General features: G+C 43.6%; 1 protein-coding gene across 1 annotated transcript; it reads right to left on the bottom strand.

The window, feature by feature from the left end:
* Nucleotides 1-4,869: 4,869 nt before the first annotated feature.
* On the bottom strand, nt 4,870-26,974 carry jph3a (junctophilin 3a). The gene is made up of 6 exons (XM_061664720.1): nt 25,668-26,974; nt 10,603-11,383; nt 10,135-10,259; nt 7,674-8,842; nt 6,437-6,527; nt 4,870-6,354 (listed from the first exon to the last, which is right to left on the bottom strand). The coding sequence occupies exons 1-5, from the start codon at nt 26,047-26,049 to the stop codon at nt 6,447-6,449; spliced, it is 2,538 nt and encodes an 845-aa protein (XP_061520704.1). The 5' UTR covers nt 26,050-26,974; the 3' UTR covers nt 4,870-6,354; nt 6,437-6,446.
* Between the last annotated feature and the right edge of the window lie 472 nt (nt 26,975-27,446).

Below are 27,446 nucleotides of genomic sequence, written 5' to 3'. Positions count from 1 at the left end.
AAATAAATTACATTTTGTTATGATTACAAAACAAATTAATTTGACTGTGTGTCAATTTAATTTGTGGAAGCAATTTAGTACTTTAGCTAATTCAAATAAGTTTGATTTAACTTTGGTGAAAAGTTAAATGTACTTAATATGTATGTAATATTTTTTTTAAAGTTAAAAATGAAAAAATCAAATCAACTTCAAAGAAAAGCCCACAGTGATTAAAAATAAACAAGCAATTAATTAATAAACTCCACTTCGTAAAAGAATCCGTTAAGTAATTGGTGTTTACTATAACGTGTTGCAGGGTTACACCAGATTACGTGATGTAGTGCACGTTTGTGGCCGGAAGATGGAAGGATTGCTGTAGCAATGCAGCGCCTTCTGTTGGTAAAGCTTGTAAACTTTACTTTGTAAATTTCCAACGAGCGGAAAATCAAATAGGCAATCGTACAATTGTAGCAGTGGTGTTTAAGCAAATGAGCAAAAATGGGAGCTTTTAAATTAATATAACAATCGCTAGCGGACGCGGGTGGATTTAATGACTTTAGCAGCGTTTCGTAAAAACTAAAAAAAAAAAAAAACGGAAGATTTTCATAAAATACAAGTGCATTTTGGAAAAACGAGCAAAAACGGAAGCCTTTAAATTAATAAAAGCAAGCGTTCGCAATTGTGGTTAGACACAATAGTTTAGTGATTATGCTAGCTAGCCGGGCCAACGGAAAAAAGAGTCATTTGCTAGGTAACCAAGCAGCGGCGGTACAGTGCGGTGACTCACGGCACGCAGCGCAAGGTTAAAACTAGCAGAAAAGCACTCCCAAACCACCAGAAAAGGACTCTGTGGTGCTACAGACACAAACAAGCAACTATCGATTGGCCGCTGTGTTTTAGCAGGCGCTCATCAGTAGCTAATAGCGTTTAGGTGGCTAACGGCTCCCTTACTTGCATGGCGGTGTTCCCGAAGCCGGGCCCCCCGGGCTGGATGACTGCTTGGTGTTGGGGCTGACCTCTCATGGACCGGGGCTGCTCCTTGGGTTCACCCCCCTTATCATTCCGTTGTCGGGTGCCCCTATCTGCCCTCCATTTCAATAAACAAGGGACACTCCCCCGCCCTTGGGCTGGGCGGGGACTGACTGCATCGCGGGCCCCACGGATTGGGGGGGCGGGGGGCCTCTGGCTCTCCTGGGGATGGAGGGGGAGTAGGGTGGGGGTGCATGTGGGGCAGTGGGTGGGGTGGGGTGGTTGACTGGGGGTGTGGCATTGGGTCCCTGCGGTCCCCGCTGGATGGCCGGTTATCGGGGCGCCTCGGTGGGGCCGGCGAACTGCCCTGGATTCCTCGGTGTGGGACGTGTCCCGTCTGCCGTGCTGCTCTCGGGTGGACCCCTAGGCCTGATCCCGCCCCTCGATTGATTGGCTGGGGTCCTCAGCCGTCGCGGTGCGGCCACAGCAATTACAGGACACTTCTGTCAGTCTTTGTGCATGTAAGACGGTATCAATTCACTTGCATGTATCCGCAGACACACACCCCTTACTGCAACAAATAACTCATGAATATGCAAATCGCTTGTGTATCCCCTCATTTATACTCTCGTCCTGTACACTTTTATAATTTACATAATTAATGCCACCACACTTCAGTTGTAGAGCCAGGATCACGACCCTGGTCCTGCATGCTTCTTCTCCTGTCCTTGTCCTGTTCTATCTTGTCCTGTCCTTCCCTCACAGGGTGTAGCACTTACAGCCCCATGCAACACTCATATTTCATGTTTCATTGTTGTAGATAATGTAATGATTTACGTCACTCATCCTGTTTACAGTTAATGCTTTGTCTTTTGTCTTTGTTTCTTTTTCTCTTCTAGAAACTTTGTTTTGTTCGACAGATCAAGTCTGATTCTCAATAAACCTCAATTATAATACCACAGCAGAAGCTTAAAAACTCCACTGTGACACAGTAAAACTGTTTCGGCATAAAAGGGATACAGATTTTCCATTCTGCTTGACCAAACAGCCGAACAGAACAAAAACAAAAAAAAGGAACATGCCCCACCCAAGATGGGGGACGCTGTCTAGATTCTGCATTCTCCCAAGCGGTCCCGCTGTGCGAGACGGCCACTAATAGGACTCCTGACGTATGTCAAGTGGGCCCTAAATTAATTAGCAGGTCCCTCGAAATCTTGGTTAACAGTCATCAAAGAGTCCTTTTCTTCATTTGAACTGACAGAGCAACCAAAAGGTGGGGAGATCCTCTCCCCAATAGGAACAATCGCTGGGACACAGGCGACACCCACTGGTGTTTGAGAGTTACTGCAATGTGGACTGAATGGTTTTCTTTAACTGGAGATAAAATGTCTGTTGTGACATTTCACGAACTCTGCAGAAATACTGTACACGGGAAAGGATGACACGATGTGGCGTTTCCTAATGGGACAAGCCAAATGGAAAAGAAGAAGTCAATTCAAGAGAAGAAGCGGTGTACTGAAGAAAAGGAAGTGTATTCCCTTTTTGTACGATTTTTTATTCTCCATACGTTGGCGAGTCCAAAATCGTCTATGGTTGGATTAAGTGCTATATTAAAGTCGACACCTATAATAATTGTTGAAAAATGTGAATAAAAGATTAATCGTTGTAGGTGTCACAGTGACTCCCACACAGTTTGATAAACTGCATTCTTCCCTGCAGCCCTGCTGTTTGAGACCACTGGACCCTAAATTAATTAGCAGGTCCCCTCGAAATCTTGGTTTACAGTCTTCAAAGAGTCCTTTTCATCGTTTGAGCTGACAGCAGCCAAAAGGGACAGATTGACAAATGTGCACGCAAGGCGACACCCACTGCGTTTGAGAGTACTGCAACCCGCGAACTTCCGTTCAGTTGTTTGTTAACCAAAGATAAATGTCTGTTTTCCAATATTCCAAATGTATGCCTTCATGTCTGTGTCAGTGTGTCAACCGGTGCAGCTGCAAGACTTTGAGGACTGTTTGTCCTGATTTGAAACCCTAAGCAGCATGAAATGCGATTGAACCACAAGCAGTTGATTTGCCAAGATTTTTATTTATTTTTTTATTATCATTTAATATGCTTGACCTATGAGTAAAGAATACAAAGTTGGGAGTATTTTATATTAATATATATTTTATATTAAGTTCCCTCCTCTGCCGCCCTCTCTCTTGGTTCTTCGCTCTTGCCTTGCTTCATGGCTCTTGCTATCAGCTCCTCAGCTACGGGGCGCCCTTTGGCATATTATGCATATTTTCTTCTTTCACCAGTGTTAGTGTTATTTTCTGCCTCTTTGTGTTTCCCTATAGATCCCTCGTAGATTTCATTAAATATTCTATCAAATTCCTCTCTTGGTTGTGTTTTGAGTTTAAGTAAGCCTCTGTCATCTAGAACTCATATTTCATCATATGTAGCAACCTTTAGATTATGAGACTGATAAAAGGTTTGTCATCTGTTTCTCCTAAAATTTTATACATTTAAAAAGTGACGGACGGCACGGTGACCGACTGGTTAGTGCGTCTGCCCCACTGTTCTGTGGACCGGGGTTCAATCCCCGCCCCCGCCTGTGTGTAGTTTGCATGTTCTCCCTGTGCCTGCATGGGTTTTCTCCGGGCACTCCGGTTTCCTCCCACATCCCAAAAACTTGCATGGTAGATTAATTGACAAATCTAAATTGCCCGTAGGTGTTAATGTAAGTGCAAATGGTTGTTTGTTTGTATGTGCCCTGCGATTGGCTGGCAACCAGTTCAGGGTGTACCCCGCCTCCTGCCCGATGATAGCTGGGATAGGCTCCAGCACGCCTGCGACACTCGTGAGGAGAAGCGGCTCAGAAAATGGATGGATGGAAAAGTGACGTGGTGCCCCTTTACGAGACAAATTAGTTTGATTTTAACGTTAAAGCGTAAATAGGACTAACCCGGAAGTGAACACAGGCGTTTACCTTCCTTTGTATCTTTTTTCAAAATTAATTACACTTTTATTATTATTATTAGTATTATTTAATAATTACACAAACAATGTATGCTACATCGTCATTATTAGGGGCGTATACATTAGCTAATGTATATGATGTGTGAAATATAGTTGCCTGAACAATTATGTCTTGGCCTTCTGGATCAGTTATTGTACTATTTAGTGTAAAAAGTATATCTAAAAAAAAAAAGTAGTCTATTATGAATTAGTATTAAGACTCTTTGTCTGCTGGTATAGCTTGCTGAAAAAGTCTGACTGAAATTTAAATCAGAAAGAAAATTTTCTTCTGGTTTAGACAAATAGGTTTCTTGTATGAAAAAGAGATCCGTTTTTAATGTTGTGATAGAATCGATAATCTTAATTCTCTTTGCCTGTGAACGAATGGCATTTACATTCCATGAAACAAAGGTTGTGTGTGACATATTAGTGATGTGTGTACAATTGTTGTAAGTGAATGTGGGACAATCTTGTGTGCGTGTATCCCCTATCCCTAGAAGGGATTTATGGAATGTAATATTGTAATATTCCTGTAGCTCCTGGTTAGTTGTTGTCTCACAGCAAGCATGTTCCAGGGTAGGATCTGTAATACTACATCATATCCTATTCTGTCACTTTTATATGAAATCATACGTGAACAAACTGTTACGTAGCACTGTGCTCAATGTGTGAGATCTAGTGAAGAGTCAGTAGGTCATAATCCATCACTCTGTGCATGTACAAGTATTTTCCTGTGTGGCTTCATATTTCTGTACTATAGTGACAGCATCTGTGTCATTAGCTTCGGCTAAACAAGTTTCAAATGGCCATTTTGTACCACTTTTATGAAACCTAATTATTAAAAAATGAACACAACTAGCAATAATCATGAGCCGTGACAGACTGAATATTTCAAACATTTTTTTTATTTTCTCCACATTAACAACCTCATAAACCAAAGCGTAAGAAAGAGCATGCTCGGGCATGCAATGGTTTCACAACATGATGATGCCACTGGGTGCGAAGTATAAAACATATAATAGTAGAGAGTTCGTTTTCATGTCATTCATAAACTCAGGACATTTCAGTATCCACTGAGAGTTAAAAGCTAGCATTTATTTTACACTGCTCTCCATGTCTCGTGTAGCCTATTGTTACTTAATAAAAGAGACGAGAAGGAGAGACTTTACAAAGTGACACCAGATTGAGCAGGCTGAACAAACATGCGGAAAAATCTCAACCGGCCCAAAAAGTGTCAGGAAATGACACTGTAGAAATCCCACCTTCCCATTTTGAGCAAAGGGCGACGAAGAGACAGTCAAAACAGTGCATGCCATTCCTGGTTAAGTGGGGAGTGTGTGAGTTGTGTTGAAGGTTATTTGTTTCCTCTTAGCCTGGAATCATCCTGTGTTTTGTCGCAGTTTACAGTGAAATTAATTTGAGAGGGAAACTGAATTAATGTGAGGCACTCTGCATTCTCTCTGGCTCACAAAATGTGTCAAATTGGAATAATAATGACACATACACATATTATAATATAATTAGTGGTCATAACATAACAGTCTGGAGGCTGTACAAACAGACAATGCTGAATTCTTCTCCGTATGTCAGCAGTTAATTGTATCGAATGTGTGTTGATGTACAAGGAGTGCTGACATAAAAAATTCTCTTTGCCAAAAAAGTTGCTTGAGTATAAATGTGGGTCTTGCAATATGTCGGTGACATAAAAAAGTTCACAAATCATACATGAACGATTTTTTTTTCTTCTTCTAGATCCAAAGATTTGGTTGTGTGGAGTGTGGCGACGTCAAACAAGTGCACCGAGAAGTGATCACTAGGATGGAGTCCGAACGAATGAAGACAGAATAGTCATGTTAAAGGGATTGACAATGCATTTTGACACCCCACACAGCCTCCTGCAAAAGTTTCAAGTGGGTTTGGAATAAATTAAATAAGTCAATAAATAATGGCCTAGCCCTTTAAATGGATCTACTCTTGCAGCATAATTCTGTATGTAGCGCATAGTGCGAATAGGGGTATGATATTAATAAATTGGACCAAGATCGAAAAAGACAAAATGTTTGTTTTTATGTGCAGTGCAGAATGTAGTGGAAGTTTCATGTTCTTGGTTAGCATGTTACATGATAAACGGCTTTCTTTTTCTTTTCCTTGACTGGTGGAAAGTGGACCAAATCAGCCTGTGACAGCCGATGTAACAATATGCAGTGGACACCCATGCATATGTGTCCAAAAATGCCACATTCAGGTAAAGCTGCGATCTTCACTTTATTGTGAATTTTATTGAGTCATCTTTTAATGGTTGCAAGCTCAAAATAAAAGATTAAAAGGAATGGCGATCATGCAGAAACTGTAATGATGGGCCTCTTCACTAAGGCTCTGTGTCCGTCATTCAGGCTGTGGACTCTATTGGAATAAGCAGAATATCCATCTCAATAAGTAATAATATACTGTGGTATAGTAATCAAACAGTCTTAGTAGATCATACCTGTTTTAGCTTAAATAAAGAAATGAATAAAAAGAATGGCTACTCCAATATTGAGTAAGATGACCATAACCACCAGAATGGAGCTGGAGCCCTAGAAGATGGGAGGGTGAAAACAAGGAATTAGTCCAGTTCTCTATGAAGAATGCTCATATAAAGTTTTCAGGTCATTTTCATATATATTTTTCAATAACTGTAGAGAAATGGTGCACTGAATTTCCTTTTGAAAATCAATTCATTTGACTGATATGAGCATTTGAAGCATTGGCAGTTATATATCAAAAGGTCATAATTATTTCGTAGAAAAAAAATATTTCAAGGAATCTTCTTTTTTCAACTTTTAATGCTAACATGTCTTTACCTTTAGCTGCCCGGAATGAAGTTTCATGATTTGCAACATGTTTTCTGAAGATGCTAGTTACATTTTTGGATGTATAGGATTTTTCTCCTATGGTTTAGGAAATGATTATAGTAATATTACATCAATATTAGACTACCAGTAATAATAATAGATTAGCTAATATTGCCTATTCCATGAAAACTAACACAAATGCAACTTGGTTCATTTTTTGGTTCTTTTACAAACAGTCCTCCTGTGTCACTCAATCTGTCTTTACCGTTAATTCCACTAGAGTTTCATTGTTGTTGCAATACAGCATAGGGATCTGTGATCTGAAGTCCCATGATGAGACCTCCATTTTGTATTTACACAATAGAAGATCTAATGGGTTTAGTGAGTCGTTAGGATCATTTATGGACTTGTAGCCGCAGAGTTTGAAGGGCAAGACAATTTTGCAACTTACACGATTTTTATTAAGCTGTTTGTCTTTATTGTTATGTATATGACAAACGCACGTTATGTGCGTTTGTCTTTACTGTTACAAAAAGAATTATGTTTCAATGGGCCACCACCATTTGCTCTTCTAATAGGATTGCCTTTACTATGAATGCCAAGGGTTTGAAATCATCGGTAACTTTTTGAAATTAAGACTTCAAGTGTGGCTGTTTCAGCACGAGAGACATTTACCCATGTAAAGCCAAGGCGGCATAAACAAATTGCAAAATTTGTCCTTATATTAGATTAGATGAAAATGACCCGTGCATTCATTTTCTTTGCTTCTTTAGCTTTTAACGAGATTGAGATTTGTTAATGATTCAAATGCATAGTTTTGTCTCTCCTGTGCTGTGAAGAAATGGTTGCAATTCTAAAATTTCAAAACGAAGACAGAACTGGACTTACTGAGTTTGATTTGAGGGTGAGAAGCTCTCCTTCCTGTTCCAGAGCGATTGGCTGAGACTGAAGTGGTGGGGAGAGGGTGAGGTCCCTATGCAGCGGCCAGTCCTCCAGCTCTGCGCCCACACTTAAATTGTCCAGCATTTGGACAGAATCCACGGATCCCTCTCTGACTGGCCTCAGGCCTCGGGATCGCAGTCTGTTGTTTTGGGGGGCCGGCGATTCCTGAGCCAACCCCCGAGATACCTGCGATTCCTGACACTGAAGCCTCATGTCTACTGTGTATTCATTCATTCTTTCCTCATCCTGCTCTGTGAGGCGTGAGTGGGCGGGGCTCCACCTAAGGGTGCTTTCTGCAGTCCAACCCTCGGTGAGGCCATCTTGCCTTTGGTCAAATACAGCATGCTCACTAGACTTGTGGTTGGAGGGATTGTGCTGCTTTAGGTGGTGATTGGAGAAGACATGCTCTCGAAAGTTGTAACTGGAGGCAACATGGTCATTGGGGTTGTGATTGGAGGAAGCATGCGCAGAAGTCTTGTGATTGGACATGTTATGTTCCAAGGCCATGTGATTGGATAAACTTTGCACCTGCCTATAGTTGGAAGAGGCATGCTCACAGGCCTTGTGGTTTTTAGAAGAATGATCCCGTGTTTTATGATTGGATGATGTGTACTCCCTTGACTTGTGATTGGAAGAGACATGCTTGGAGGACTTTTGGTTGGACACAGAGTGCTCCCATGCTCTGTGTAGCTTGTGGTTGGACAAAGGGACTGGATCGTGGCCATTAATTTGTCCCTCCTGTTCTTCTAGTAAAGAAGGTGTTGTCGAACGGCTGCTACATACTCGATCTGGGTACATGTCATCCGCCCAATCGTTAGCACCCCCTTTCAGCAGGTCCATACCACCACGTGACTCAACCAGAACCTGGATCTCTGACTTGCCCTGATCATCCACGGCACTTTGTCTCATGAAGCAAGCGTTTCTGGGACGATGGAGATGATTGGGTGGGCTGCGGGTTGGACAGATGGGGACACTCAGCACAGGGCTGAGATCTGGGGTTATTACAGGTGATGTCATGTCCGGAGTACACAGCTCTGGACTGTCTGTTCCGGTGGAGATGATCTCGTGGTCTTTGTCCTTTGCGTTCTGGTGCTGGGTGTTCTGACATTCGAGCCCTACCAAAAAAGTTATATAATAACACTAATGAAGTGATCTGGCGGAAACCCACAGTGAATTCATTAGCTTAATGGCATGCTGTGTTACAAAGGAAAATCACCAAATTAAATTTTATACATGCAGTCACAGTTACCTTCAATCTTCAATACAATTGTATTGTATGGAATCAAATTCCTTTTGAACTCTATCTTTAGATACACCTGTACAATCTTAATACATCTAATGCAAGAGCTACAGTATATCTAACATTAGATAACAATATTTAGTATTAATTGACACCATGTTTATTATTGTTGTTGTAACTTGCAGCGGTGTCTAACTGTTGTATTTTACTGAGGCTTGATTGTAATATTTGGATTGCCTTATTTAGGTATACAAGAGGTAAAATATTACAAACAGTATGAACCAGTGCAGTCCTATTCCCCTACAAACTACAACTACAGAGACTAAACATACTCATACAGTATGTCAAGGAGTAAGTGAATATTTAACAGTTTTCTGAAAGACAAGTATTTTCACCAAGAACAAGAGCCTACAGTGCCTCTTAAAATGCAGCTGCAAAGTTATGACCGTAGGATGTATCCGCAAGAGAGCCAACAAGAGATGAAAAGAGATGAATTGATTGTTTTTGTCTTTGTTGTTTAGAATTGGTTGTTGATGATGTGACTTTTGAAGGAATTGATGTAAAATGGAGGATACCTTTCAGCCAGCAGAGGTGCTGTTGATTCAGTCTCAGCTGTTTCTGTCAGCGAAAGCTTTAATTCAATAGTAGCATGCATCAGTGGATATATTTTGATGCAATTTTAATTAATAGAATTCCTGATTCCATGAATTCCCTGGGATTTCCCTGGTCCACTGCTATCTAAGTATTGTAATAGTAGTGTTAACATCTGAAGAGTTGTGGACAGTGAACAGTTTACCTTTTCATATTTCCTTTGTTTGCTCCGCACGTTTTGATCTTATTCAATTTATGATTGAGTGATTTGAGTGCATTTAGCATGCTAAATGAAGGAATTGATCATAAATAATAATAACAAATTTTGCATGTAAATATCATATATGAGACAAACTGAAAATAGAAAAATGCTGAACTACTGTGAATTAGGATTTTAAAAAACTGATTACATTATCTAGTACACCGTGCATGTATAAAGTACAAAAGTATTGGTATTGTGGAAAATTGCTTCCTGATGTACAGTAAATGCAAGACCTTACTGATGACAAATCTCATGGGTAGAAAACAATTTTAATGGTTATTTTATACGGTTTTGATCACGTATAGACAACTCACCATTGCCGTAGATGTGAAAGGAGGGTGAGAGCTCTTTGGCAGCTATCCGGGACAGTCGACATTCTTCCATGGCCTTCTGCGCAACTCCCTCAGCCGCCTCTGCCTTTCCACGAGCGTGGCTCATTCTGGATATAAGAGTTAGAAACAATTCCCTCATACATTTCAGAGTTCTGTGAGATAATGGAAAGGCTCTCTGTCTATCTTTATAAACTGAAAATGGACCGACATGCAGATGATGTAGTTGTTCATTCACCTCTATTTATTTTTCTCTTTTCAGTGATCTATCACTACAGGCAATGCTTACAATACTTCTTCTGAAAGAATACATCAGATGGCATTTGTAGAATTGATGTTGTTATCAGCGAGCTCCTTCACAATTTTGGCCAGACAAAAACTCCATACATCTTAAACCCATCTGTATATAAATAAAGTTTGTGAATATATATATATATATAAAGGATATATTACCTTGACATGGCAATCTCAGCTTTCTGCTTGGCAATTTCCGCAGCCTTTTCTGCAGCTTCAACAGCTCGGTCCACCTTCTCTCTGATTTTACTGGCCCTCAGTGGAATCAGGTTCTTGCGCTTGCCGCTCACCAACACGTTCTGCTTGTACTTTCCCTCCTCCTTGGTGCCATCAGGAAAGGTAGTGCATCCGTACCCATGCCTCTTGTTCCCTGCCCATTCACCTGTGTAGTGAAGGCCATCCGTGCGTCGACTCACCCCCCAGCCAGCCCTGTGGTCGCTTCGCCACTCACCTGCATACATTTCTGTCACAGTTGCATCCACAGGACTTCCTTGTTCATTCTCACTAGCATTGGAGTGGATGTCGGACGCAGCCGAGCTGACCGTACTAATGCCAGCCTCGCTGCAGAAGGAACTTTGCTTGCTCAGCTGACTGGCAAGTGAACTTTTGGATTCTGAGCGTCGTAGCTTTAGGCCGCTCAGGATGGACTGGCGGAAACGACCTTTCCTCTTTCTCTGGCGCTCGGCCTCACTTGGAGCAGTTAGAGCAAACCCTCCTCGGCCCACAGGGCTGCCAGCTAGCCCAGCTATCACCCCATCTGTGGGTGTATTGGCAACGCCATCCTCAAGCACAGCCGGGGGGCCATGACTGTGCTCAGAACGGAGAGAGTTTATGGATGTTCGTAGAGGGAAGAGGATGACGGCCGCCATGCCATATGGCACGCTCTGGCGCACACCGTAACCATGACGCATTCCACCCAGCCACTGGCCCTGGTAGGTTCCTGGCCCAGAAAGAGACATGAGTCAGGAGTCGAACAAGTACCTGTATGGCTTTCTTTTATGACTTCATAACTGTCAATAACTGTCATATTTTACCGTTGGAAAAGAAACACTGATGAGTCAACCTTGGGCGTAAACTTGTGGAACAATTTGATAGACATAATAAAAACAAAAAAAACACCTCCTTGTGTTTGGAGGATGTTCAAAGTCAAAAATAAAGAGAAAACACTTTCCTCAGTAAAGATGAAATATGAATTAAAATCGTCCACACATTCTGAGTTGCAGGCCTGAAAGCAGGTCATTCGAATTTCTGGAGCATATCTATGTCAGTAGCGAAGATCTCTCCCTACCTCGCCGCTCCTGAGCCAGCGCTGTCAACATAACAAACACGTGTGCTCTCACAAGTGGGTCTTCTCCACGGAGGCAACCAATCAGAGGAAAGGGGGTGGTCTTAAACTATGTTTCATGCATTTGTAATAATGGTATTAATCCTCAAATACATGAAATTCTTCCCTCTCGCTCTCTCTGCAATGCCACGCATTGTTAAATTGAATTTATACATGACATTGTTTCCTTAGAAAATTTAATTTGAAAATACTCTATGCACAGAATATGAACTAATGTAGTACCAGCAATGCTTTTCAACATAACCCCAAGTTAGTCAAGGGGAAACGAACAACCGTTGGAAGGGATAGATACATGAGGTCTGTGGACATATTTAAGTCGCCAGCGGTTTTCACCAACTCATTCTGTGTTTAATAAGGGTATCCGCTAACCTTCAATGCTCCAATCCCGCACGGATTGCTGCGTCCTCTTCCGCATAGAGAGACGTCTCCATGCAAGACTATTATGCCGCTTTTAAAGGGAACGAAAGAAGCTGCTCTGATTGGACAGTATTGAAGTCAGCTGTGAACACACCCAGACCAGCGCAGATGTCACACTTTTAAATGCGCTCGGGGTACGCTGGTCCACAAAATTACCAAAACCGGGTCTAGCTTGTCTCCTCGCCCGCATAGTAATGCCAAGCAGAGCGCTGAATTTACACTTGTACCAAAAATAAAGCCCTTGGTTCTGCTCAAGGTTTCTTCCATTAGAGGGTATTTTATCTTTTTACTGTATGTTGTGATCTCTGGGGTCTAAATAGATTAGACTACTTTAAGCCATAAAATATCTCTCAACCTATTAAGTACAGGGCCTCAGTGTGGAAAAGTAAACATTTTACATGATCTTTTTTGAGATGTGTTGAAGCAGATCTAGTTTCAGGCAAGTAACTCAACACCCCCCTCTTCAGCTTTGTGTTCTCATTAAATTAATTTACCGGACATCTTAGCAGGTTTCTTGCGGTAAGAAGTTTACTAGGTGATTTTTTTTATTACAGCTCAATAATACATGCCTGACCTGAAGAGAAAAAAATTGTTTAACACAAAGATGTAAACTCTGCCAAAAATGAAATCCTGTGATTTAGGTCAGAATATATTTGTTTGGCACGACTACACTGCATAAAACCAGAAAAACACTTTAAACTAATTGTATATGCATTATAACCTCTCAGTTCTGCTGTGTGTTTTTTGTTATGATTTGTTTAATTTTATGTCTCTTTTACAAATGTGTTTCCCAGGTTCTTCCAAGTTTATGTTGTTTCATATCACAGTCGAATAATTCTGAGTGGCTCATAATATCACGCTCATAACAAAGCTGTTGTGTCCGTTCAGTCGACTGTATGTGCACTGCAGTACATGGGCACTTAAAACGAACATGTTGCATTGACTGTGCAACAAAAAGTAGAAGAACAAAGGAGGGTCCATGGTCTTGTTTTCCCAGAGGACCACTGTTCGGTTAGATCTGTGTATAATTAGTATGTAGTATGTAATTGGGACACAAGTGTCCCAATTACAGTATGTCTATATTAAGTTCCAATTAGGCCATGCAAACAGGAAATAATGCAGAAAAATATTCATTAAAGAATGCAAACGTCACGTGAGGGCATAAAGAAATTAACATTTGGATGATGATTACTATATTGTACATGATTCCTCAGAAAGCTTGTTGCTCTCACATCTATATCGACCTAAAAAAGAGACATATGCAATGATCCAAAGAAATTTAACAAATAAGAAATTGAAGGATTGAAAAGCATCAAAAAAGTTTCAAACCCATGGTCAGAGCCATGATTGCTATTAATAAAAGTGCCAGTGATTCTTCTTCTTCTTATAATAATAATAGTAGGTTAATTGAAGACTCTAAATTGCCTGTAGGTGTGAATGTGAGTGCGAATGGTTGTTTGTTTCTATGTACCCTGTGATTGGCTGGCGACCGGTTCAGGGTGTACCCCGCCTCCCGCCCGAAGATAGCTGGGATAGGCTCCAGCAGCCCGCGACCCATGTGAGAATAAGCGGTAAAGAACATGGATGGATGGATAGTAATAATAATAATTATTATCATTTTGGTGGATCCCCGGCCCAGCTTGTGCGAAACTTTCATGTTCTCCTCGTGCCTGCATGGGTTTTCTGCGGGCACTCCGGTTTCCTCCCACATCCCAAAAACATGCTTGTTAGATTAATTGAAGACTCTAAATTTCCCGTAGGTGTGAATGTGAGTGCGAATGGTTGTTGTGAAAATGTGCTCTGCGATTGGCTGGCAACCAGTTCAGAGTGTACCCCACCTCCTGCCCGTTGATAGCTGGGATAGGCTCCAGCACTCTCGCGACCCTAGTGAGGATAAGCGGCTCAGAAAATGGATGGATGGATTATTATTATTATTATTACAGTGGTCAACTGTCCCAGGAATGATCAGCCAGGCAAAATAAACTGTACTCCAAGAGTGCAACAATGACTCATCCACGAGGTCACAAAAGAACCCAGAATGACATCCAAAGAGTTGCAGTTCTCACTGGTCTCAGTTAACGTCATTGTTCATGACTCAACCTTAAGAAAGAAACTGTGCAAAAATGGCATCCATGGGAAAGTCCCAAAGTGAAAACCACTCCTGACAAAAAAGAACACAAAGACACATCCCACATTTGCCAAGAAACTTCTTGATGTTCCTTAAGACTTTTGGATAAATATTCTGTGGACGAATGAGACAAAATTTTGATTTTTTTTGGGGGGGGGGTGTGTGCGGCTGGTTAGAACTGGTTTTAAAATAACACAAGATGTTGATAAAAAGAACATCATGCCATCATGTAGTGGTCCACTCGCCTGACTTTGGTGCAGGCAGCGTGGGTTCAGTTCCCATTCAGTTACTTTGTGAATGTGAGTGCGAATGGTTGTCCATGTCTATATGTGCCCTGCGACTGACTGGCGACCAGTTCAGGGTGTAGTCCGCCTTTCGCCCGAAGTCAGCTGGGATAGGTTCCAGCGTCCCGCGATCCTAGCTAGGATAAGCAGTGTTGAAAATGGATGGATGGATGGATGGATCAAGCCATCATTCAAACATGGTGGTGGCAGAGTGATGGACTGGGGCTGCTTAACCCATTAATGATCTGGATGACTTGCTGTGAATAATGGAACTGTTGTACAGGAAAAACCTGAAGGTGAATGTCCGGCCATCATAAGTTTATGCTTTCTCGTTGCAGCAGGACAATGCCCTGAAAAATAGTATATAGCAAGTGTGTGTGTGTGTGTGTGTGTGTGTATATATATATATAGTTTGCATGTTCTCCCCGTGCCTGTGTGGGTTTTCTCCGGGCACGCCGGTTTCCTCACACATCCCAAAAAACATTCATTAATTAGAGACTCTAAATTGCCCGTAGGTGTGACTGTGAGTGCGAATGGTTGTTTGCAGGGCAATCGCAGGGCACATCCCTGCGATTGGCGGGCAACCAGTTCAGGGTGTACCCCGCCTCCTGCCCGATGACAGCTGGGATGGGATCCAGCACGCCCGCGACCCTAGTGAGGAGACGCGGCAAAGAAAATGGATGGATGGATGGATATATATCTTCTTCTTCTTTTCCTTTCGGCTTGTCCCGTTAGGGGTCGCCACAGCGCGTCATCCTTTTCCATGTAAGCCTATCTCCTGCATCCTCCTCTCGAACACCAACTGCCATCATGTCTTCCCTCACGACATCCATCAACCTTCTCTTTGGTCTTCCTCTAGCTCTCTTGCCTGGCAGCTCCCTCCCAATATACTCACTATCTCTCCTCTGGACATACATGTCCAAACCATCGAAGTCTGCTCTCTCTAACTTTGTCTCCAAAACATCGAACCTTGGCTGTCCCGCTGATGAGCTCATTTCTAATTTTATCCAACCTGGTCACTCCGAGAGCGAACCTCAACATCTTCATTTCCGCCACCTCCAACTCTGCTTCCTGTTGTCTTTTCAGTGCCACTGTCTCTAATCCGTACAATGTGGCTGGCCTCACCACTGTTTTATAAACTTTGCCCTTCATCCTAGCAGAGACTCTTCTGTCACATAACACACATGAGACCTTCCTCCACCGGTTCCAACCTGCTTGGACCCGATATTCACTTCCTGACCACACTCACCATTGCTCTGGACGGTTGACCCCAAGTATATAAAGTCCTCCACCCTTGCTATTTCTTCTCCCTGTAGCCTCACTCTTCCCCACCACCCATCTTATTCATGCACATATATTCTGTCTTACTTCGGCTAATCTTCATTCCTCTTCTTTCCAGTGCATGCCTCCATCTTTCTAACTGTTCCTCCAGCTGCTCCCTGCTTTCACTGCAGATTACAATGTCATCTGCAAACACCAGTCTAACCTCATCTGTTAGCCTATCCATCACCATTGCAAACAGGAAGGGGCTCAGGGCTGATCCCTAATGCAGTCCCACCTACACCTTAAATTCGCCTGTCACACCTACAGCACACCTCACCGCTGTTCTGCTGCCCTCGTACATCTCCTGTATTATTCTAACATAATTCTCTGCCACTCCAGACTTCCGCATGCAGTACCACAGTTCCTCTCTGGGTACTTTGTCATAGGCTTTCTCTAGATCTACAAAGACACAATGTAGCGCCTTCTGACCTTCTCTGTACTTTTCCATCAACATCCTCAAGGCAAATAATGCATCTGTGGTACTCTTTCTAGGCATGAAACCGTACTGTTGCTCGCAAATACTCACTTCTGTCCTGAGTCTAGCCTCCAATACTCTTTCCCACAACTTCATTGTGTGGCTCATCAACTTTATTTCTCTATATTTGCCACAGCTCTGCACATCACCTTTGTTCTTAAAAATGGGCACCAGTACACTTTTCCTCCATTCCTCAGGCATCTTCTCACGCACTAGAACTCTATTGAACAAGCTGGTCAAAAACTCCGCAGCCACCTCTCCTAGATGCTTACATACCTCCACAGGAATGTCATCAGGACCAACTGCCTTTCCATGTTTCATCCTCTTTAACGCCTTTCTAACTTCCCCCTTACTAATCATTCCCACTTCCTGGTCCACCACACTTGCCTCTTCTACTCTCCCTTCTCTCTCATTTTCCTCATTCATCAACTCCTCGAATTATTCTTTCCATCAAGCTAGCACACTGCTGGCACCAGTCAACATATTTCCATCTCTATCCTTAATCACCCTAACCTGCTGCACATCCTTTCCATTTCTATCCCTCTGTCTGGCCAGCCTTTTCTCCTTCTTTAGTGTCCAACCTGCCATACATGTCATCATATGCCTCTTGTTTGGCCTTTGCCACCTCTACCTTTGCCCTGTGTCGCATCGCAATGTATTCCTTTCGCCTCTCCTCGGTCCTTACAGTGTCCCACTTCTTCTTAGCTAACCTTTTTCCTTGATTTCCTGTATTGTGAGGTTCCACCACCAAGTCTCCTTCTCTCCTTTCCTGCCAGAAGATGCACCAAGTACTCTCCTGCCTGCTTCTCTGATCACCTTAGCTGCAGTGGTCCAGTCTTCTGGAAGCTCCTCCCGTCCACCGAGAGCCTGTATCACCTCTTCCCGAAATGCTGCACAACACTCGTCCTGTCTCAGCTTCCACCACATGGTTCTCTTCTCTGCCTTTGTCTTCCTAATTTTCCTCCCCACCACCAGAGTCATCTTACACACCACCATCCTATGCTGTCTAGCCACACTCTCCCCGACCACTACCTTACAGTTGGTAATGTCCTGCAGATTACATTGTCTTCACAAGATGTAATCCACCTGTGTGCTTCTACCTCCGCTCTTGTAGGTCACCCTATGTTCGTGCCTCTTCTGGAAAAAAGTGTTCACTACAGCCATTTGCATCCTTGTTGCAAAGTCTGTCCCTCCAAGTTCCTTTCCTGGATGCCGTACTTACCCATCACTTCTTCATCACCCCTATTACCTTCACCAACATGTCCATTACAATCTGCGCCAATTACGACTCTCTCTCTGTCTGGGATGCTCAGAACTACTTCGTCTAGCTCCTTCCAGAATTTCTCTTTCACCTCTAGGTCACATCCTAACTGTGGGGCATAGCCACTCATCACATTATACATAACACCCTCAATTTCAAGTTTCAGCTTCATCATTCGATCTGATACTCTTTTCACCTCCAAGACATTCTTAGCCAACTCTTCTGTTGGATTTATCTTGCCCAACATTATAAAAAATAGACACAAAAGGAATGAAGACGCTGGTTTCTTTTTCTCATGAGGAGGGCGCATGGGAGATTGTTCAGATTACAGCCTCTCAACACGCTCTAAACAATCTCTCCCGTCGCTCCTGCATTTATTTGAAAATAGGGAGGTTTCTAAGTTTACAAGACATAACGTACTAAGCTACAAGACACAACACTCTAAGGGTAGGGTTTCAAGGTGAAAACATGGCACCTGCCACGTCCCGGCCACGTCCTTCTCTCAGATGATTCCTGCTGAGTCATCTTCTTGAAGGCGAGACATCTTTCTTTCTAAACATTGTCCATAATACTAATGCAAGCTAAGCAAATAAATGATAACTTCTACAATATATCTAACATCTTCTTTTAAAATAACCCCCGACTCCATTTCTCTTCCCATCGACACCATGGTAAAATAATTTAAACCCTGCCCCTAAACTTCTAGCCTTACTGCCTTTCCACCTGGTCTCCTGGACACATAATATATCAACCTTTCTCCTGATCATCATGTCAACCAACTCCTGAGATTTTCCTGTCAAAGTCCCAACATTCAAAGTCCCCACATTCAGTTCTAGGCTCTGTGCTTTCCTCTTCTCTTTCTGCCGAAGAACCCGCTTTCCACCTCTTCTTCTTCTTTGACTTTGACACACACACACACACACACATATATATATATATATATATATATATATATATATATATATATATATATATATATATATATATATATATATATATATATATATATATACTGTCCTTCCCATGGGCTGACCACCTGTGGGAGGGGCCATAGGGGTCGGGTCCAATGCGAGCTGGGCAGTGGCCGAAGGCGGGGACCTTGCCGATTCGATCCCTGGCTATAGAAGCTACAGAAGCTGGCTCTAGGGACGTGGAATGTCACTTCTCTGGCAGTGAAGGAGCCTCGACTCGGGACGTTGTGAGTAGGTTGGGAGAATACATCGAAGACCTCCTCAAATTCCACCAACACACCTTCCCATGAGGGAACATAGTCGGGGTTCTCTGAGGCAGGCTCTCCTATCTCTGTGATTGAGGTCACTGAGGTGGTTAAAAAGCTCCTTGGTGACAAGGCTCCGGGGGCGGATGGTGGCAAGGCTCCGGAGTTCCTCAAGGCTCTGGATGTTGTTGGGCTGTCCTGGGTAACACGCCTCTGCAACATCGCGTGGACATCGGGGACAGTGCCTCTGGATTGGCAGACTGGGGTGGGGGTCCCCCTTTTTAAGAAGGGGGGCCGCAGGGTGTGTTCCAACTACAGGGGGATCACACTCCTCAGCCTCCCTGGTAAGGTCTATTCAGGGGTGCTGGAGAGGAGGGTCCATCGGGAAGTCGAATCTCAGATTCAGGAGGAGCAGTGTGGTTTTCTTCCTGGCCGTGGAACAGTGGACCAGCTCTACACCCTCGGCAGGGTCCTCAAGGGTGCATATGAGTTCGGCCAACCAGTCGACATGCGTTTTGTGGACTTGGACAAGGCGTTCAACCTTCTCCCTCGGGGGGTCCTGTGGGGGGTGCTTCGGGAGTATGGGGTAACGAACCCCCTGATACAGGCAGTTCGGTCCCTGTACGACCGGAGTCAGAGTTTGGTCTGCATATCCGGCAGTAAGTCGGACTCGTTTCCGGTGAGGGTTGGACTCCGCCAAGGCTGCCCTTTGTCACCGATTCTGTTCATAACTTTTATGGACAGAATTTCGAGGCACAGCCAAAGCGTAGAGGGGGTCTGGTTTGGTGGCCTCAGTATTGCATCTCTGCTTTTTGCAGATGATGTGGTTCTGTTGGCTTCATCAAGCCATGACCTCCAACTCTCAGTGGAGCAGTTCGCAGTGTGAAGCGGCTGGGATGAGAATCATCACCTCCAAATCCGAGACCATGGTCCTCAGTCAGAAAAGCGTGGCGTGCCCTCTCCAGGTCGGGGATGAGATCCTGGCCCAAGTGGAGGAGTTCAAGTATCTTTGGGTCTTGTTCACGAGTGAGGGAAGAATGGAATGGGAGATCGACAGGCGGATCGGTTCGTGACCGAAAGAACAAGATTCCGGATACAAGCGGCCCAAATTAGTTTCCGCCGCAGGGTGTCTGGGCTCTCCCTTAGATAGGGTGAGAAGCTCGGTCATCCGGGAGAATCTCAGAGTAGAGCCGCTGCTCCTCCACATCGAGAGGAGCCAGATGAGGTGGGTGGGGCATCTAATTCGGATGCCTCCCTGACACCTCCCTGACGCCTCGCTGGAGAGGTGTTCAGGGCACGTCCCACCGGGAGGAGACCCCGGGGACGACCCAGGACATGCTGGAGAGACTACATCCTTTGGCTGGCCTGGGAACGCCTTGGGATCCCCCCGGAAGAGCTGGATGAAGTGGCTGGGGAGAGGTAAGTCTGGGCGTCCCTGCTAAAGCTCCTGCCCCCGCGACCCGACCTCGGATAAGTGGTAGAAAATGGATGGATGGATGGATTGATATTTTTATACTGAACACACACAGTCCCCTCCAAAAGTATTGGAACGGCACAGTTAATTTAATAATGCCTGTTCCAAACTTGAAAATTGGGTGGCTTAAAACAAAGGGTGCTCTGTCATGAGTTGTTTAACACATCTAGATGTAAATACCATGAAATAAAAGCAGACATTCTGAACTTCTGTCTCAGATTCATCTTTTGATCTGAAACCCAAATGTCTTCAGTATACAACAAAAACAAAGGAATTCACCCTACCGTTCTAATACCTTTGGAGGTGGCAGCATGGTGAACGACTGGTTAGCACATCTGCCTCACAGTTCTGAGGACCCAGGTTCAAATCCGGACTCGCCTGTGTGGCGTTTGTATGTTCTCCTCGACCCTGAGTAGGTTTTATCCGGGTACTATCGGTTACCTCCCACAACCCATAAACATGTATGGTAGGTTTATTGAAGAAAATTGCCCGTATGTGTGAATGTGATTGCGAATAGTTTATGTGTGCCCTGCAATTGGCTGGCGACCAGTTCAGGGTGTACCTAGCATCTCGCCCAAAAGATAGCTGGGATAGGCTGCAGCATGCCCGCGACCCGCGTGTGGATAAGCGGGATGGAAGATAGATAGATAGATAGATAGATAGATAGATAGATAGATAGATAGATAGATAGATAGATAGATAGATAGATAGATAGATAGATAGATAGATAGATAGATAGATAGATAGATAGATAGATAGATAGATAGATAGATAGATAGATAGATAGATAGATAGATAGATAGATAGATAGATAGATAGATAGATAGATAGATAGATAGATAGATAGATAGATAGATAGATAGATAGATAGATAGATAGATAGATAGATAGATAGATAGATAGATAGATAGATAGATAGATAGATAGATAGATAGATAGATAGATAGATAGATAGATAGATAGATAGATAGATAGATAGATAGATAGATAGATAGATAGATAGATAGATAGATAGATAGATAGATAGATAGATAGATAGATAGATAGATAGATAGATAGATAGATAGATAGATAGATAGATAGATAGATAGATAGATAGATAGATAGATAGATAGATAGATAGATAGATAGATAGATAGATAGATAGATAGATAGATAGATAGATAGATAGATAGATAGATAGATAGATAGATAGATAGATAGATAGATAGATAGATAGATAGATAGATAGATAGATCGATCGATCGATCGATCGATCCAAAAGACTCAACACCAGTTATAGCTAACATATGATTTCAGTTCTTGCTGCCAAAGGTGGCATAACAATTTATTAGGTTCAGAGGGAAATTATTTTTTCCATGTAGGATCAGATATATTTGGATTCTTTTCCCCTTAATAAATAAAATAATAATTCTTAAAATGCATTTTGGATTTACTTGGGTTGTCTTTGTGAGACAAAATTGGTGTGATAATCAGAAACATTTAAGCATGATAAATATACAATGTAAATCAGGAAAAGGGCAAATACCTTTTCACGGCACTTTACATACAATACAATTCTTAATTATTTTCAGTGTAGCATGTTTTGCGCCAGAATTCTGCAAAGTGCATACAGTGGCACCGCAAACTTGAGCTTAAGGAAGTAAAGTTTATTACAGTCACCTCGTGGCACCACCTGTTATTTGTATTTCCAGATTAGTAAAAAAGGAGGTTTCTGTTGAAGGGCCTGCACTTAGTTGTTCCACTGTACAGCGCACCCAGTTATTAATTGGGGCACAGCATCAACTACAGCAGGGTCCGATATTAAGCCTTTTTAGGTGGTGGCTCTGTCGGGCCACCATGAGCCAAGTTGTGGTGGCCCTGTCAGAACCTGTTCTGATTATTTTGTTATTAATGTCTTTACACTGTTTTAAATAAGCCCCCTTAAGAAATTATTAGTACAATTCCATTAATGGCTGCATCTGTGTACTAACTTCACTAAATCCTAGCATTGCAATAATGCTTCAAAGAATAAAACAATTACACAATTATTAAAATAGAGTGCCTTGACGTTGTGTACACGAGGTATATCCATCCATTGATCCATTTTCTGAGCCGCTTCTCCTCACTAGGGTCGCGGGCGTGCTGGAGCCTATCCCAGCTATCATCGGGCAAGAGGCGGGGCACACCCTGAACTGGTTGCCAGCCAATCGCAGGGCACATACCAACAAACAACCATTCACACTCACATGCACACCTACGGGCAATTTAGAGTCTCCAATTTATGCATGTTTTTGGGATGTGGGAGGAAACCGGAGTGCCCGGAGAAAACCCACGCAGGCACGGGGAGAACATGCAAAGACCACACAGGCGGGGCCGGGGATTGAACCCGGGTCCTCAGAACTGTGAGGCTGACGCTCTAACCAGTCGGCCACCGTGCCGCTACACGAGGTATATTATGTATTAATATACATGTACATGCATATTATGAAAAATTGGTTGGTTGGTGGGAGGCTCAGCTTAGGGGATCAGTGTGTGTGTGTGTGTGTGTGTGTGTGTGTGTATGATTAGTACTTGTATCATGATTTCCCTTTATTATTTTGTATATTGGTGATTATATGTATGTGTTGAAAGGACCCTCTTGAAAATGAGATGATGCAGCCCAAGGGGATAGCTAGCCTTGAGCTAAATAAATACACAAATAATGGACAATATTAAATATGTTTTATATATAAAGGGAGCATTCCCAAAACATTTTAGCACACTTTGAGCGCCATTCGAAGACCTATGATTTACACATGCCGGCCATATGCTGTATTATGTTGTGTTACGACCGCACTGTAAAGTTTCATGATGTTTGGTGTCTTTTTTTTAATTAATCAAGTCCTTGTTAGCACATAGTTCCTGCCTGCACATTATTGGACATAATAATCTGGTGATGAAGCTTCCCTTTGTGATGCTGCCCTTATTCCTCGTCACCATTCTGTGCTCCCCGCACCCGCTGGTAAGAATCTATTAAGGCTAGCGGCGTCAGCTTTGTTAGCTTTGGCTATTGACTTAAGGCTACTTCTTGCTCGTTTATCCAGCCAGGCGCATGCCGCCTGCCGGTCGCGGTTATCCTTCCGTCATCACAACATCATGCCTTGGACGGGATGTTTCGGTGATAAAAGTATTTGAGTCCGCAACTGAAAATGCACTTTTGGGCCATTTTCAGCGAGCGGAAATTTTCGGTGACTGAAATTACTAGCCACCATCTATCTATACGTAGGTGGTGGTCTGAGACAGCGGCGTCATGGCCTTGGGCCACACTTAATGTCGGCCACTGTAAAGCCAACATCTGAGGGAATGCTGTACTGGTAATGTCACAGTATGGTCACGCTACGTGCCACAGCTTTTTAGGAGGTTAAAATGGATCGACACATATTTTGGGAACCCTTGCAAGTGGAGGGCAGGCTCCATACCACTAGTTTGACAAAGTAAAAAATAGGGCCGTTTATGAATCGGTTTTCGAGTCCACCGAGAAAAACAAATGCTGAATCAGAATTTTTGACAACAGCTGCAACTGCTGCCATGCCACTTTTTATTTAAAATATTTCACAATTTTTAGACTTTGTTTTATGGCCGACGCTATTTGGACGTACTGCTCACAGCTTCTGTGCATTCTCCGGATGGAGAAGCAGCAGCCGAAGCGTCTCAGCGTATTCTCTTTCTGGTTCAATAGTTTTCCAAATAGTCAAATTCGATTTTTCATTTCTTGTACGATGACATGTCTTTATTTCGGGATAGTACAAAGAGTAACGATTCAGTTCTGATTCGAGTCATTGTGTACTGTCAACGTGAATAACGAATGGGGATTTAGAGGGCAAGTTCTAGCCCGAGTAAAAACATTCCGCTAGGAAAGAGAAATTGTTGTTACTGTTCTCTGCTCATTTTTAATGAATGAATAGTGTCCAGTTCAGATAAAACTGATTTAATGGCAGCAGCCAGACCTGTGGTTTTAGTTTTCCTTGTTGTAGAAGTGCACTTGATCTTACTGAGGGCTGTTTCTGATACAGTATTTTGGTTACTTTATTCAGCTACATGAGAGGGGCAAACTTAGAAACAGCTCTCAATATGATGCAGTGCATTGCAGTCCATTGCAAGCAGACAATGCTGAGAATACAGTTTGATTAATAACTCTCTCTCAATTGTATTTTTCCCAGCAGTACAAACACAACAGAAATACAGTATATAGGATAGTGCAAAGATGCAACAAACGTGTGTGTATGTACTGTACAGTAAATATATGTCAATAAAGCTTCTCTCAAATGTATTTGTTTTCGTCGTCTGCCGTCTGGGGTTACTGCCTATAATAATTGTCTTCAACGTGACCAGGAGCTGTCTATGGTGCTGAAAACAAGCATGTGTGAGGCCTCCAATTCATGTCCATTTTGGCTCTCCTGTTTGTTGTGTGCCTAGATTTACTGACTTGCAGAAAATGTGTCACCTCGTGCATGCTGTATTCTTCTGTCGGCGGTCCTCCACGTGAGCGGAAGACCGGGGCAGACGTGTTGTGTGACGCAGCGGGGGTTTTTTCCCCCCCTCGCATTCAGCGTCTAGTTTATATTTCCTGTGTTAGAGCTTTTTGTAACAGTAACTTCACCACAAATGTCGGCTTTAGACTGCACACGGCTGTGTTCCCTCCTCCTCCTCCATCCCCGATGGAACTCCAACATTCTCCTCCACTCGGCCTGCACTGCATTACACATTAAGTGGCCCAAATTAGAAGTATCAGACTGCATGAGAGCCATGCAGTGGTCTCTAATGACATGCTGACCTGATGTCTTTGTGTTGCCGTGGCGACTTTACAGCACTGAGGGTGTGATGCTGAGCAGGTAAGAGGCTGGTTGTGTACATCTGTGTTTTCCTTATGTTAGCTGTTTTATAATTAATGATACAGACACAGCCCACCTGATGTCTTTTGTGGATGTGACCCAGATTATGTTTATGTCACTGCACTTGAGAAGTTCTGCATTTTACACCAGGTTCAGCAAATGGTTCAATTTCCATCCATCCATTTTCTATACTGCTCATGGGTGAGCTGGTGCCCATCCGCGCAAGCACGGGGAGAACATGCAAATCCACATAGGTAGATTGGGGCCAAATTTGAACCCCAAAACCTCAGAACTGTGAGGCAGACGGGCTAAGCATTAAGATACCGTGCTCATGTTTGTCCAACGTGTATCCTGAAAATGATTGGAATCACCAAACGGTGGTTTATTGCAATAGCAGCTGCAGTGGGACTACATCAGAATGAATGACGAGACTCGAAATCAGCTTTACCTCCATCAGAGTAGGTTTCAGTTCCGTATCCATCCTGGAGGCTGTTGCTCCATGTCCCCTCATAGCGGGCACCACTGGCTGTGCTCTCCAACTGTCCGTAGCGACCTTTAAACCCTTGCGTCCATTCCCCTCTATAATCCCAGCGGCCCTTGCTTTCCACTCCGATGCCATGCCGCTTGCCCTGTGCCCAGGTGCCCTGATAGCTATTCCCACTGGGCCATGTGTACACGCCCAGGACCTCAAAGCCGTGACTCCATGCCCCTGCGTACTCACCCTGTCCCTGTGGCCCCGTGCAGACCCCTCTGCCATGGGCTTTTCCCTGCTCCCACCCCCCACAGTACGACCCCCCATCATCAAAGTCAAACCTGCCTCCAGTGGACATGCATGAAACAGGTTTAGGCAAATCCTTAGAATGTCGAGAAAAAGAAATGCAAAGGCCTAGTTTACTCAGAAGTAGCAAGTAGGGAGGAGGCCTTGTTTGGATCAGGTATCAGGGAGGCACAGGCCCCTGACTTCCTCGCCTCCAATTGTGAAAACCAGTTTCCTCTTAGGAATGACAGGAAGGCCTTACAGGCATCATATATGATGTAGAGGAAATTTAAGCTTCGGTGATGAGTCTGCAGCGATGAAGACAGATGTCATACGTGCTCTTTCCCTTGGGCAAGTGTGCTAACGGTGCTCCTCATCCTCGTCCAACGCCGTCTTCTCCACCCGTCGGCCCGTCGTCTCAGTCGTGCAGCGAGGCGCTCCAGACAAGCGAGGGCTAGGCTTTTCCACCAGTCCCACAGGCCTACAGAGTAACGACAGGAGCAGCAATCGAGCTCGGCTCAATTAGCCATTAGAGCATCCCGACATTCCTCCTGCACCGGCAGAAATGGAGACGTGAAGCTGAGGTCCGACCACGTTGGTACGTCATTCAGAAAAAAAAATGTGGAGAGCAGAAAGTTGAAGCTATTTCGCTATAGAAAGGCTCAGAAAACAAACATTTAAACAGCAATCCAAGTCATCTAGTCATTACAGCACAGATTCAGAGGCCAAAGTGAAGTGGAGTGTGATTATCTCCTGTTTCATTCCGCTTTCTCCACTCTGCACAGGAGGCTCTCTCCTGAGGGTGTCAAGAGAAGCAGGAAAAAAAATATTCCTCTCCATTGTCCTCTCCATTCCAACGTCTCCCTGAACCAGAACTGTGGCTGTATCTCTCAATTTCACCAAATCATCTGCCCTTCTCGGGATTGTTTTGGCCTCGTTATATTTCTCTTTCTATCGCTCGTCTCTCTTGTAGCTACTCATTACAGGACTGTTCCACCCCAGCCATTACCCCTCCCCCACACGCACACACACACACACACACACACACACACACACATGCTCCTTCTCTCGGCTCTTAAAGAGATAGAGACAGAAGGATGGTGCCAATAGCAGCCTGCATGGAGCTCTCTGCGCTCTCCCGTTGGGGATACAGCTTACTTTTCTTGATTATCCAGCCTCATTTCACTCTCTGACGCTGCTCCTCTCTGACTGGAATCTCGGTAGTCAGCAAACTGCTTCTCTGATAACTGGTCGCTGGTAAGGTCACTGATCTTGTGCCACTGTCTCCCGAGCTAAATGTTGCCAGCCTTTTTGGAACCAGTGGATCATACCCGTCACTTCAGTGGGCTTTAATGAGTACCACATAGACCCAGAGTGACCTTTAACCTCCACAAATAATCTTCAAAACTGGCATGCTGAAAAAACATTACAGCATCATCACAGTCCACTAACAACACTGCTGGAAGTGCA

This window comes from Phycodurus eques, chromosome 2, assembly GCF_024500275.1.
Source record: "Phycodurus eques isolate BA_2022a chromosome 2, UOR_Pequ_1.1, whole genome shotgun sequence".
In the NCBI taxonomy this organism is placed as follows: domain Eukaryota; kingdom Metazoa; phylum Chordata; class Actinopteri; order Syngnathiformes; family Syngnathidae; genus Phycodurus; species Phycodurus eques.
This window is presented reverse-complemented; position numbering and strand designations above follow the sequence as displayed.